This window comes from Mus musculus, chromosome 15 (genome assembly GCF_000001635.26).
Source record: "Mus musculus strain C57BL/6J chromosome 15, GRCm38.p6 C57BL/6J".
Classification (NCBI taxonomy): Eukaryota; Metazoa; Chordata; class Mammalia; order Rodentia; family Muridae; genus Mus; species Mus musculus.
This window is the reverse complement of record NC_000081.6, coordinates 39,196,650-39,211,400: the sequence shown is the minus strand read 5'-3', so window position 1 is coordinate 39,211,400 and position 14,751 is coordinate 39,196,650. Positions and strand designations below refer to the sequence as shown.

General features: G+C 43.7%; 1 protein-coding gene across 3 annotated transcripts in view; it reads right to left on the bottom strand.

Moving 5' to 3' along the window:
• Rims2 (regulating synaptic membrane exocytosis 2) overlaps positions 1 to 13,115 on the bottom strand; it is a 486,087-nt gene extending 472,972 nt beyond the window's left edge. For all 3 annotated transcript variants that reach the window (NM_053271.2, NM_001256382.1, NM_001256383.1), the window contains exon 1: positions 12,863 to 13,115. In NM_053271.2, the coding sequence (NP_444501.1) occupies positions 12,863 to 13,038 (176 nt within the window). In that variant the 5' untranslated portion in view covers positions 13,039 to 13,115. The remainder of the gene's footprint in view (positions 1 to 12,862) is intronic.
• Positions 13,116 to 14,751: the final 1,636 nt, after the last annotated feature.

Genomic DNA, 14,751 nt, shown 5'->3' with positions numbered 1-14,751 from the left:
AAGGAAGGAAGGAAGGAAGGAAGGAAGGAAGAAACAAAGAAAGAAAGAAAGAAACAAAGAAAGAAACAAAGAAAGAAACAAAGAAAGAAACAAAGAAAGAGAAAAAAAACCCCAACATATAGTCCATGGAACACCAAAAGCTCAACAAGCTGAAGGACCCAAGTGAGGATGCCTCAGTCCCACTTGGGAGAGAGAAGAAATCACAAGTAGGGAGGGAGGGAGGAACCTAGGAGGAAAGTGGACTGGATGGACCGAGGGGGAGCTGGGGGAGGGGGAGAGAGGGGAACCTGATCTGGTATTGGGTGAGGGAAAAGGACTGAAGCCCTTAGGGCCAGCAGGAAGAATGGAAACAGGCAACCTCAGGAAGTAGGAGGTTGGGGGGACCCTCCAGAATGCACCAGAGACCTGGGAGGTGAGAGACTCCCAGGACTCACAGGGAGGGACCTTAGATGAAATGCCTGACAGTAGGGAGAGGGAACTTATAGAGCCCACCTCCAGCAGAAAGACAGGGCATCAAGTGAGGGATGAGGTTGCCATCCCACAGTCACACCTCTGAGCCATAATTGTTCCTGTTTGAAAGAATTACAGGGATGGAAATGAAGAGGAGCCTGAAGAAAAGAAGGTCCAGAGACAGGCCCAAAGTGAGATCCAGCTCAAGGGGAGGTCCCAAGGCCTGACACTATTACTGAGGCTATGGAGCGCTCACAAAAAGGGACCTAGTATGACTGCCCTCCAAAAGACCCAACAAGCAGCTGAAAAAGTCAGATGCAGATATGTGTACCCAACCAACGGACAGAAGCAGCTGACCCTTGTTGTTGAGTCAGGGAAGGCTGAAAGAAGCTGAGGAAAAGGGTGATCCTGTAAGAGGACCAGCAGTCTCAACTAATCTGGACTCCCGAGATCTCTCAAACACTGAACCACCAAACAGAGAGCAAACACCAGCTGATATGAGGCCCCCAGCACACATACAGTAGAGGACTTCCAGGTCTGTGTTCAGTCAGAGATGAAGCACCTCACCCTCAAGAGACTGGAAGCCTGAGGGAGTTTAGAGGTCAGGTGGGTTGCTGGGGTGGAGGCATCCACATGGAGACAGGGTGAGGTGGGGAGGAGGTGTGGGATGTGGAGCAGTTGGAAGGTGGATGGGGGGACTGGGAATGGAATATGGAGTGTAAAAAATAAATTTAAAAAAAAAGAAAATTTATATCAGACAAATATAGAAAAATTAAAACAGACCTCCTGGCAACAAAACAAAGATGATATTACTCAAAATAGTAGTTACAACCCCCAAACTGCAACAATGTAACACCCATAGCTTAATTTTCACTAATGGGAACATCCACCAAAACTCAGGGTCAATCAGCCTATCCAGAGGCAAGGGGACTCTCAAAGGTAGGCAGAGCCATGCTGTACAGCAGTAACTTTCTGAAAGAGAATACAGACCTTTGAAGAGCATGAACACCTCACCAACTCCATAACAAAACTCAGGTTTGACAGAAAAGGCACTAATGAATTCTTTCAGGCCATAGACAGCTTTTGGGTAACAGAAATTGAATTTGATAAAACAGGCAGGCTTTTCCTCTATGTTCCTGGAAAACAAACTATTAGAAAAAGTATAACAGACTTCTCACATGCCCACAAAACAAGATGGATGAGAGCATTATCTCCATCTGTCAAATACCACTCTGAGGATTCTGCCATCTAACTGGACTGTTTTTCCCAGTCTTACAAGCCCAGAGGCCTTACAGAATGCATGAAACTGCCAAGCTAGTTCCCTTCCAGGTAAACACAAGCTTAGTTGGAAGGAAAAAAAATGACAAAGGCTTCCCATGCCTAAAGGGAGTATGTACCCAGGTTTGTTTAAGAACCTACTATATAGTGTTACATAGAAATATTAAAATTTTATGATGTGTAAACCATGTAGAAGTTATTAACTCTATGTACCTTTTAAGTGCTTTTAGGTAGCACTATGTTGCATAGAAATTATAAATAATAGCTTTGATATTTATATAACATACATATAAAAGTTATAAAATATAAACTGTATAAAAGTTGATAACTTTTAGTCAATTTGTCTATTTACTGGACTATGTAACTTCAATGTTTTAGGTAACAGTACTCAGATAAAGTAAGGGAGCTATCATGTCACACCTGAGACTAAACTGTCTCACTTTTTAAAAAATATATTTTTTTAAAATGTATGTGCATAAGTGTCTGTTTGCATGCATTTAAGTTCACCATATAAGCACTCAGAACTGGTACAGACCAAAAGAGGTGTCATGTCGTCTGTAACTAAAGTAACAGGCAGGTAGTGTGAGCTACTGTGTGTGTGTTGAGAATGAAGCCTTGTCCTCTGCAGGTACAGCAAGTGCCTCTAACCTCTGAGCCAGCTCTCCAGCACACTTCGGACAACTTCTGATCCTATCTCGGAAATGCACAACCATAAAATCTGATAAACCCCTTCTTCCTTTCATAACACACATTCTGTAATTTTCAGAAATTCAGTCATCTAGTGAGAAGAGAAACAATCTTCATTAACTTCAACATTTCACTTTCATAGATAATTTCCTCTGTTTTTTCCTAAAATGTATTCATATTTTCAAAACTCTGCGAGAAGTGATGTACAAATACAGAAATTTATTCTAGTTAAACCTAACATATAGAACAAAGATTTTCATCATAGTTTAAAATGTTCAACAATTGAAACAAAGACAGAAGGTGAGAAACTCCTGAGACCCCTTATCAATGGGCATAAGAAACTTTTTATATAAAAGAAAAACCAGGAGTTTTGAGAGATCACATAGCAGCCACACTTGGTTGTAAACAACCTTTATCTCAATACCAGGAGGCAGAGGCAGATGAATCTCTAAGTTCAAGACCAGCCTGGTTTACCGAGTAAGCTCCAGGACAGCCAAGGCTACACAGAGAAACCCTGTCCCAAAGAAAAAGGGGAGGAAAAGAGAGGGGAGGGGAGGGGAGGGGAGGGGAGGGGAGGGGAGGCAAAACAGAAAGGGAAAAAAGAAAGGTTACATAGCACAAGTATCTCCAGCAGAGAAGTTTTACAAGCCAATATATCACAGGGTTCTTTCCAATTACAAATGGATTCACAAAGCCCTGGCTGACCTCTCTCTCCACTTTTCCCCCTTATCCCTTTTATTCTTTCTCATTTTGGATCATTTCTACTACATCTCTATTTTCCACTCCATAAGACACTACAAGTTACAGAGTTATTTCTCTAACTCATATTCATTTGATAAACCTTAGAAAAACTATAACAATAAAAGAAGCTACTCCACTACTGCTCCCTCAGGAAAACACTAGTCCTCAGACTAGTTAAGTTTAGAGAGCTATCTACCAGTGAGATAGAAGTAAGATAGAGAAGTAAGGTGCCTTAAAGAGGCTTATCTGACAGTTATCAAATCCTAGAAATTTTGGCTTCTAACTTTTTCAAAAATTTACCTTGACCCTCTACTATGTAATTTTATGTTTCCATCATTTATCACCTGAATTAGAGTCTGCTAACTAGTGCCCTAATTCTACACTCTTTCAGTAATAATCGTGGTAAGAGTGTTTTCCAACAAAAGTATACCACTGGTTAAAATCCATTCCTGCTACCATTTCTGATGGCACTCAGATCCAAAGAATATCTACCATACAAGGTGTTTTAAGATCTGGCTCTTGGCATCTCTCCAGTGTCCTCTAATAACTCATCTCCATTTAAAGCCCTATATGCCACCCATCTTCTACAACTCAAGAAGTCTTTGGATTAGGGAGACCTGAGAGTCTGGGGGGTTTTGCTTAGAATATCTCCACTTGCTGGGATCTACTCATCCTTTGGGACACAAGAGAAGTCATCTGCCTAGGACTGGTTCAGCTTCTTCATCTGCATATATTCATGAGACACAGTGCACAGCAGCTCCTGAACACTTACTAAACAATAGTTCCATTGTAGTTCATCATCTTTCTCACAGTGAATTCCATACGGGTTAGCTGGTAGTGGCTAAAAGTATCTAGACACTCAGAAATCTCTTCACTAGTCACCAGAGAGTAGAAAGTCTAGGAGCAACTAAAGTCTAGGAGTGAAACTTCAAGGCATTTTAAGAGAAAAGAACAGGTACTTTGAAACAACACCTCAGAAACAACAAACTACTTATAAAAATAGTTTGAATGGTTTTTGCTATGGCTATTATGTACTGAAAACACCTTTACTCTATTTTTTCATGGCATTTTACATTATTTTGTCTTCTGTGATATTGTTAGTCTTAGACTCTTTGCCCGTGAACACATGAACTATTTCCACTCAAATCATTTTGTGTGAGTCAAGTATGGTGGTAAACACCTGTTATGCCAGCACTCTCAGCATCCCTGAGGATGAAGCAAAAAGATCATGAGTTCAAGGCCAGCTTGGGTTACATACTGAGACTGGCTTTGAACTCATGGCCTTTTTTTTCCCTTTCCTTTTTTATTGGATATTTTCTTTAATTACAGTTCAAATGTTATTTCCTTTTCCTGGTCCCCCTCCAGAAGAAACCCCACATACACATACATCCCCCCTTCCCCTGCTTCTATGAGTGTGTTCTCCCACCCACCCACCCACTCCCTCCTCCCCACCCTCGAATTCCCTACACTGGGGTATAAGGCCTTCACAGGTCCAAGGGCCTCTCCTCCCATTGATGCCCAACAAAGCCATCCTCTGTGTGTACTCCATGTGTACTCTTTGGTTGGTTTAATACCTGGGAGCTCTTGGGGAGAGGGAGGGGGGTATGGTTGGTTGATATTATTGTTCTTCCTAAGGGGTTGCAAACCACTTTCAGCTCCTTCAGTCCTTTCTCTAACTCCTCCAATGGGGACCCTGTGCTCAGTCCAATGGTTGGCTGTGAGCATCCACCTCTGTATTTGTCAGACTCTGGCAGAGCCTCTCAGGAGACAGCTATATCAGGCTCCTGTCAGCATGCACTTCTTGGCATCCAACATAGTGTCTGGGTTTGGTGACTGTATCTGAGATGGATCCTCAGGTGAGGCGGTCCCTGGATGGCCTTTACTTCAGTCTCTGCTCCACACTTTGTCTCCATATTTCCTTCTGTGAGTATTTTGTTCCCCTTTCTAAGAAGGACTGAAGCATCCACACTTTAGTCTTCCTTCTTGAGCTTCACATGGTCTGTGAATTTTATCTTGCGTATTTGAGCTTTTGGGCTAAAGCCACTTATCTATCAGTGAATGCGTACCATGTGTGTCCTTTTGTGACTGGGTTACCTCTCTCAGGATGATATTTTCTAGCTCCATCCATTTGCCTAAGAATTCATTGTTTTTAATAGCTGAGTAGTACTCCATTGTGTAAACGTACCACATTTTCTGTATCCATTCCTCTGTTGAAGGACATCTGAGTTCTTTCCAGCTTCTGGCTATCATAAATAAGGCAGCTATGAACACAGTGGAGCATGTGTCCTTGTTATACATTGGAGTTTTTTTTGTTTTGTTTTGTTTTGTTTTTTTTGCTGGTTCAACTGGAGGTCAGCATGTAAAAGAATGCAAATCAATTCTTTCTTATCTCCTTGTACAAAGTTCAAGTTAAAGTGGATCAAGGACCTCCACATAAAACCAGATACACTGAAACTAATAGAGGAGAAAGTGGGGGAAAGCCTCGAACACATGGGCATAAGGAAACATTCCTGAACAGAACATCAATGGCTTATGCTCTAAGATCAAGAATCAACAAATGAGACATCATAAAATTGCAAAGCTTCTATAAGGCAAAGGACACTGTCAATAAGACAAGACGGGAACCAACAGATTGGGAAAGGATCTTTACCAATCCTACATCCAATAGAGGGGTAATATCCAATATATACAAAAAAACTCAAGAAGTTATACTCCAGAGACTCAAATAACTCTATTAAAAATGAGGTACAGAGCTAAACAAAGAATTCACAACTGAGGAATATTGAATGGCTGAGAAGCACCTAAAGAAATGTTTAACATCCTTAGTCATCAGGGGAATGAAAATCAAAACAACCCTGAGATTCCACCTCACACCAGTCAGAATGGCTAAGATCAAAAACTCAGGTGACAGCAGATGCTGGAGAAGATGTGGAGAAAAAGGAACACTCTTCCACTACTGGTGGGATTGCAAGCTGGTACAACCACCCTGGAAATCAATCTGGTGGTTTCTCAGAAAATTGGACATAGTACTACCAGAGGACCCAGCTATACCACTCCTGGACATATGCCCAGAAGATGCTCCAACATATAACAAGGACACATGCTCATGATCTTTTTGCTTCAAGCTCAAATAGAAACTTCTAGCAAATAGGACATTTGTACAAAGAAGATCTGATGACCTAAACTTGTTCCCCAAAACTCATTAGGTGGCAGAAAATAGTTCTCAAAAGTAGTTCTTTGACTTTAAATATATGTACTGTGACACATGTGTACCAATAGTCATACATTCATGCACAGAAAATAAATTAGCTAATTATCTACTATTTTTAAAGGCCTGGGAATACATGCCTAACACCTATTATTCAGTTCTGCTACACACACACTTATTAATGGTCAAAAAGTAAATTTGAAATCAAAATTTTCCTTTATTCCCAAGTTGATTGCATTTTAAAATAATATATAATCACAATCTTCTATTTTCCAGTGAAAATGGTCGAGCTTGGGTTTAAAATAATTGCAATTTGTGCAAATCAAAAAGTATACAAGCCGCTTTATATATGTCAACTTCCAAGTAAACTGGGCATACATTTTTAAGTTACATTTTATTTCAGAAATAAGTTTACTATTACAGAGCAATCTTTTTCTTTTAATTATTCTCTAAATGAAAATGTTTCCTCTATGAAAGTTTATATTCTAGCAGAATAGACAGACAGTAGAGAAACATAGGAAATACTCTAATAAGAATTTAAAAGGAAACCTGGTTAAAAGCCAGGGTCAGAGAAGGACTCTCTAAACATGCATGTTTGAAGGTAAGATCAGAAGGATAAGAAAGATGCAGTGATACAAAGACTGAGCTTTCTGAGTGACAATTTGAAGATGAACATTCTAAGTTCTAATAACCAGGCTTCAGAACTAGCTTAATCTAGCAAGACTTTTCTTGTAATAGGAATAAGACGAGTCCGCGCATACTTGGTTCAATACTGTAATGGAAACTAATCACAAAGGAGAATCACAAAGTAGCCTCCACAAAATAGTCACTTACATCCGCTTGGCAGCAGAATTTGGTATCCGTGTTCTTTTCACTGTTATCCCTTAGGCCCCAGACTTCTTAAGAATGAAGACTGCTAAGGAAACTGGTTTCAAGTCCTCATGTTCTCTCTCTTCAATCCTGTGCTCTGACCACAATCCTATGCTTATTTAAAAGTTCCTCTAAACAGTTTAACTTTCTACTAGACGAAAAACAAATCTCTCAATTTTTAGAAAATAGGAAAAATTTACTTAGAAATGTTATTTAAACATTTTAAGCCTTAAAGAGTGTGGTCTAGACTCAGCTAACAAAAATGATCACCTACTGCATACCTGCATACTCTGGGAAACTTAGTCTGTAATTACCAATCTAGTTCTTCTAGTATGGATGAGGAACGTTAGAGAGGTTCATCCTTTAAGCACGAATTAAGTTAAATTAAGACACTTCTTAATCAGTCAGTGTCAAGTAACAACTCAGTTGGTCCATCACATTAGCCTCCAGTATCTCTTTGTTCACACAGTGTAACTATCCCTTTATTAAAATGTACTGTCGCCGGGCGGTGGTGGCGCACGCCTTTAGTCCCAGCACTCAGGAGGCAGAGGCAGGCGGATTTTCTGAGTTCGAGGCCAGCCTGGTCTACAGAGTGAGTTCCAGGACAGCCAGGGCTACACAGAGAAACCCTGTCTCGAAATACCAAAAAAAAAAAAAAAAGACTTAAAAAAAATGTACTGTCACGTGGAAAATACTATTAATTGTTCTTCTATTTTAATGTACAGAGTATATATTAAAATTTCACTAGACACTTTCTTATAAAGTGCCAAGCAACTGTTAAAATACAGTTGAATCCTTAAAAATTGAAGGTTTTCATCTTTGGCAAGAGCAACGGATATTTGAAATGGTCATCTTTATTCAAACATCTTTATGGTTCATTTATCTGGTGTGCTATGGTAGAGCGAGACATACATAGACAAATGAGCAGACAGGCAGACGTAAATATTAGAAAAATTACCAACAGTAAAGGAAATATAAATGATCCTAAACAAGCAGAAAACGCTTGCACTATCATTAATAATAAGAAAACTTCAAGTTAAACTACAGTGGCATATTTATTACTGAAATTCTGACCAAGCTTACCACACACGGAGTTGGCAAGGAAGTAGGAAAGTCTCCTCGGTATACATACTTCCTCTTCCAAAATAAATTTGGTAGTATTTATTGAAGTTTACTGACTCATTAAAAGAACAATTTATTTCTAAAAATTTAGCCCAAAGATACAGTCTCCACATTAAAAACAGTGTATCAAAGTACTGTCTCCAGTGGAAAACAAAGACAACCAAAGTATCTAAAAGTATGTCATTAGTTCAAGAAATTTCGAAACATTCAACAAATGGGACAGATACTGACACTTAACCCAGTGTGGAATTCATTTCCCAAAATGCAGGACGCATTTGCACTTCTTTGTACACAAATACACATACATGCATGAGCACTAATATATAAACACATCTAGTTACATGAGTATATATATTTGTACCTCAATTTTATCGTGCAAAGAATAAATGTTCTAGTAACAATAATTGCACATAGGCAAATTGGTAAATAAGATATTTTGTAGCAAAAGTATATATTATCTATTAAATAAAAATTGTAAATTAACTTCAGAAACCACTTATAAAATTGCACTATTAAAAAATTTAAGCTGGATGTGGTGGCGCATACATGGATATTACCAGCACTTGGGAGGCAGAATCGATCAGATCTGTGTGAGTTTGAGGCCAGCCTGGTCTACACAGTTAATTCCAGGACAGCCAGGGCTATGTAGAAAGACCCTGTCCTAAAATAAAATAAAATAAAATAAAATAAAATAAAACATTAGCCAGAAACTGTAGCATATACCTTTAATACTAGCCTAGCACTTGGGTGGCAGGGACAGGTGGATCTCTGAGTTTTAAGGCCAGTCTGGTCTATGTACCAAATTCCAAACAAGCCAGGGCTACAAAGCAATACCCTGTCTCAAGCATAAATAAATGAATTAAACTAAGTACAATAAAACATTTATAACTCCTCATATGTGTATACAGTATGTACTTGTTAACTTAATCTGTCATGGATGTGCTTTATTCTTTCGATTTGAGGAACATGTTGTCCTATCAACATTAATAGAAAGCCCAAGCTGAGAACAAAGACAATACACATCTCCTGAAAAGCATAAATAGGTGTGGTAGCTCAATGACTGGTCATCCCAGCACTTGGGATTAGAAAGGCAGAGGCAGAAGAATCATTTAAGGTCAACCTGGGCTACACAGAAAGACACTATCAAATGAAAGAAAGGGAGGAAAAGAGCGGAAAAGATTTTAAAAAAAAAAGTAGGGAGAAAGAGAAGGAAGAAGTGTTCAAAATACTTTGTATAAAAAGACTATGTTGCGAACATAATAAAACCACATTACACATTTCCTGAATACCTTTCTACTTGATTTTTAGTCAGACCAAAATAAAATAAAAACAAAAGACAATGGTAATACACAGTCCCTAAATAGTTTTTCTTTCAAAACAATGAATCGTCTTTTTTCCACAGAATGAGTGAACTGTTTCATTTGCATGGTAGTTCAGCTCAACATTACTTCCTAGGTACCTATTATGTGTTAAGATGCCAAGGAGCAAGATAACCAGTGACTCCTCAAGGCTCAGGGCTGAACCGGCTGCAGGAATTCATGTAAGGGCACTTTTGTTTTCTTTTGTTTTAGTAATTAACAAGGGGGTTAGTGGGATATAAAATGCTTTGAAAAATACAGTACCTCATTCACATGGAAGATAGTATTGTTTGATAGACAGAAGACTTCCTGGGTATGTATGCATAGCTGGGCCTTAAAGAAATCACTGATAATGAAGTACGAATCATTTCTAATTACTCAGTCTCTTAAAAGAGAATTCAGTGTGGTGGCCTCAACTTGTTTTGATGGCTCACCTTTCTTATTGAAAACATCTCAGGCATGATCTCTTAATGTATGCATTTATTCATAAATTATATTCATGTTAGTATTAGCTGACCATACTAAGCATTAATGGGGCTTAGTCTTTTTTTCTTCAAAGATGGGACTATATGTTTAATCTGTTCTTGTATTCCAGTATATCATCTTGTGAATCCCTTGGGTATACACATCTTACTTTGAATAATATTTAGTATGGATACTGAGACTCACAGATCACACAAAATATTTTTATCCAGCCTTCAATTTCTTCACACATCAAACTTATTTTTATTATGATAGTTAAAGAGTAGCAGATACAAATTTGAATTTTAGTTTACTTCTCTGTGCCTATGACCTTCTCTCAGGAAAGATGCTAGCTAACATTCAGTTAAATGACAGACAGTTTAGTGAGGAGCTGATATATGGTCCTAGATTTTCAAGAGAAAGAGTAAACACAACTATCAGGATTATTTTTTCTACACAGCATATTTGTTATTTAACACCCAAGGCTGGAAACATATTATTTAATAAATGGTCAAATTTTTTCAAACTGATTTGCCTCTTGTTCCTGCAATACTATTATAAAGTTTACTCTCAGTTTCCTTGTCCACTCTCATTTCAAAAACATTTTAAAGAACATTTAAAACTATGTGAATAACTACTTAAATCTGAGTCTATATTTCTCGTTGATGTGATTTCACATATTATATAGCTATATTTAGAGACTGTGTCTGGCTAAATAAAGTGAAATAAATATACAAACATATATTTGCAAAATATGGAGGTTTACTTAGAGATGTGCACATATATACTTGACCTGGAAAACCCTTTTTAAACATCTATTCAGTAAAATACGCTCTTCATTTTGAGCAATTTGTAGTTCAGTACTCAAACAGTCACTAAAATGTCCATATATTGAAACTGTGAATAAAAACTACATAAGATTAACTAGCCAATAAACACTATGCTTCAGTTTACTATAAATAAAACCCCATTTCCATTTAAATATGTAGGTCAAAGAAATAAAGCCATATTTTATTTGAGCATCATTTTGGCAACACTGATTTTCAGCAACTATATTAAGAAGTGTAAATTTATATATCTGAATATAAATCGTAATGATCAGAATCTTAGCACATACTAGTATATAGATTAAAGTTGAGCAAAGTTAGAGTATGCTCAAAAAGCTTTTTTAAAAACTATTTTTATTATTCCATAGTTTAAACTGATTAAATTTCTTAACTTTTTATTCCTATCCTATGACCATGAATAAGCCAAATTCCCTAGTAAATATTCAAACCTAAAAATTAGTATTGAAGCAATTCCTAATTGTTCTTTTATTATTTTGTGAGAACTTGTATCTTTTAAAGATATATATCTATTTGATATGTTTGTTACCATAGGTTATGTAAAATCTGCTTCACTAAAATGTGAGAAGATGTACATCTAGACAAGGTGTGTTTTCATTTGTAAAAAAAAAAAATACTGAATTCAACAACCTGTTTTCAAAATAAGTGGTGAAGGTCAGTAAGCTATTTCTTTTCAAGGAGGAAGTCAACGCTTTTAGTTGTGTGTTTCTATAGCGATTATGGGAAAGTGTATTCGGTGACATGCAAGAGAACTGCCCTCCCTCTCTTTAGGCATATACAGGTTAATTTTTATAGTGAGTAACGACTTGGACAAACATTAAAGGGTTACAGATCTTTACAGATCCAGACAATGACTTTCCAGAAGCAACCGAGATATAAAAAATCATAAAACATTTAAAAGCAAACCTGTAGAAACAATCTCAGCTACAGTGCTACACTGACAAGGAATCCCAAAGTAAAGGAAAACTCATTCTGGACAGTTCCCTGGTGCTGAAGTTACACCGCCTCTAAACCGATGCTTGGGTGCTACTTTCACGCCTCCCACCCTCGCCAAAACCCCGCTGGCTGGACTGTGAGCAAACATAGTAGAACTTCACAAGCAGGGAGCAACCCAAACTGCCACGATGGTAGGAAGTGGAGTCTCCTCGGGATCCTACAGATTTACTAGTTGCAAACAGGAAGAACAGCAGCAGAGTGCAGGGTGTTAGCACCCGCCGAGGGGGAGGGGCTGGAAGATGGCGGCGGCCGCACACCCACCCGAGACGAGACGAGACCGCGCTTAGGCCCCCTCGCCCGCCCCGCAGCCTTCCTGTCCGCTGCGACCGTGGGCAGCGCAGCTCCTCCCGGGGCTGGGGACGGAGCCGGCCCTCGCAGGCGCGGGACGAGCGACCCCGGTGGCACCGGCACCCCGGGCCTGGGCGCTTCACCCGGGTCCGGCCCGGGAGCACCTGTGCACGGCCATATTGGATTCCTTGCCCCAGTCACTGCCTCCGCGCGGGGGCGGCGGGAAAGGAAATGGGACGCGAGGAGCCAGGGTTCAGCCTCATCCCGGGAGCCGAAGTGGCCCGCGGGGAAAGCCGGAGGGCGCCGGGGAAACCGCCGCCTCCCCGAGCTCGCCACCGTCACCTCAGCCGGCCTCGGCGCCCTCCCTCCGCGACACACACCCCCGCGGCTGACAACTAGAAAGCGACCCTGGCGGCCGCGGGCCGCAGCCCTCGTGGCCCCCGCGCCACCGGCGGGGAGGAAAGGCGGCGATCCCCGGCGCGCGGGCGGTCGCGGGGAAGCGGCCGAGGGGGGCGGAGGGCAGGGAGGGAGGCGGGAAGATGGAGCCGGGTCCTTACTTGAGCACGGACTGCTCCTTCTCCTCTTCTTTCTTCTGACGATCCATGACAGCCAGGATGATTTTCCTCTCCTCTTCCGTGAGGTGGCTGAGGTCCGGCATCTCGGGCTGCGGAGGAGGTTGAGAGGCCGCCGGGGTGGGAGCCGGGCGGCCCCGGGGCCCGAGCGGAGCCGACATGTTTGGCGGAGCCGAACCACCCTAGGGAAGCAGGGAGGCAACTCCGCTGGCAGCCGCGGCTCGGGCGCGGGCGGCTGGGGCAGCCTCCGGGGCTGGGACAAATGCATACAAATCAATGGCCTTCAATCCGAGGCGACAGCCCCCCTCCCCCAGGAAAGAAGGCAGGGGGAGGGGAGGGCCGAGGGGGGAGGGCTGAGGAGTGCGCTCGGGGAAATGTTTCTTCTTCCCGGGGGCGAAGGGCTGCCAAGTGAGCGGTTCGCGGGAGCGAGGAGCTGGAGGCCCCGACGCCGAGTGCGCGGAGCGGCGGGGGAGGGCGGTGGAGTAAGGTGGCGGGGACGGCTGAGGGTGGGGTGACTGGAGGGAGGCGGCCGCGGGCCGGGGCGCGAGTGTCCGGCGCGGCGGCGGAGCGGAGCGGGAAGCGCTGCCCGCGAGCCCGACCCCTGGGGAGTCCCGGGAACTCGCCCCGAGCGCCCGGAGGCGGCGAGAGCGGCCGTCCCGCCGGCTGGCGCGTCACCGGGCTCCGGGGCTCCGCGAGGGAGGACCCCTCCGGGAACCACGAGGCGCGGGCTGCGGCAGGGGACCCCAGCCCCCACCCCGGCCCCAGACGGCCGATCTTCCGGCCCGCGGCCCGCGGCTGCCAACGCCCGGACCCAAGTGAGCTCGCGCGCGCCGCGGGGCCGGCCGCCCGCCGCGCCTCATCACGCGCCCGCCCGGGGTCCCGCCGCCGCCGCCCCCAGTGTCCGCGGAGTCGGCGCGGCGGGCCCGCTAGGTGCACTCGCCCGCGCCGCCTCTGCCTCGCCGACTCTTCCCGCCGGGCCCGTGTCCCCTGCGAACCGCCCAGGCCCGGACTCGGCCGACGCTCGCCCCGGACCCTGCTAACGGCTGGGGCGGGGCGGGGAGCTGTGAGGAGCAGGGCGGCGAGGGAGCGGGCGCCCCGGGGTGCGGGGCTGTGGGCGGTGGGGGCGGGAGGATCTCAGGTGGCTGGCGCCGAGCCTGAGGGACCGGGCGCCCCCCGAGCTGTCCCGGGCGGGGTACTGGACCCTGGACGAGGGAAGATCGGAGCAGGTGGGTGTCCCTGCGGTGTCAGCGGCCCGGGACTCGCAGCGGGGAAGAGCCTGAGGGAGTGGAAAGGACCTGGGCGGGAGTGCGGAAGTTCTGGAAAACTGGGTTGTCGGTACCCGCTGCACGGAGAGGTACAGAAGACAGGATGCTGGGGCGGTTTGCCCGAGGCGATTGGAAGGTGTAAGAGGGAAAGGGTCAGATCACGTCCCCGGAGGAATCGGGCCGTTCAGCCCCTTTCTGCCGGTCACTCTAATCTAGAGAAGAGTCGTTATTGGAGCGTTAGCCTGATTTTAGAAAGCCTGGAGACAGGCTCAGTCAAAGAACAGAAGAAAACCGACTCCAATAGGAGGGAGGTGGCCACCACCGGCGCGGGCTCTCAGAGAAGCCCAGCGCAGCCCAGACAGCTCTCCCTCGGGGCGGGGCGAGCCAGCTGAGGTGATCTGGATCACCCCCTCTTCCTCTTCCTGCCACTAGACAGGTGCTTGGTTAGCAAGGTTACAGTGTTCGTGCGTGTGTATGTACACACCCCTACCACGCCTTCCACACTCGCACTGCTTAGTACTAGGCCAGGTTATAGGCTGGTGAGTAAAACCTTCGGGGTTTGTATTGTATTTACGTGTAGTAAGCTCTCTCCCTCCTTTGTTCCCCAGG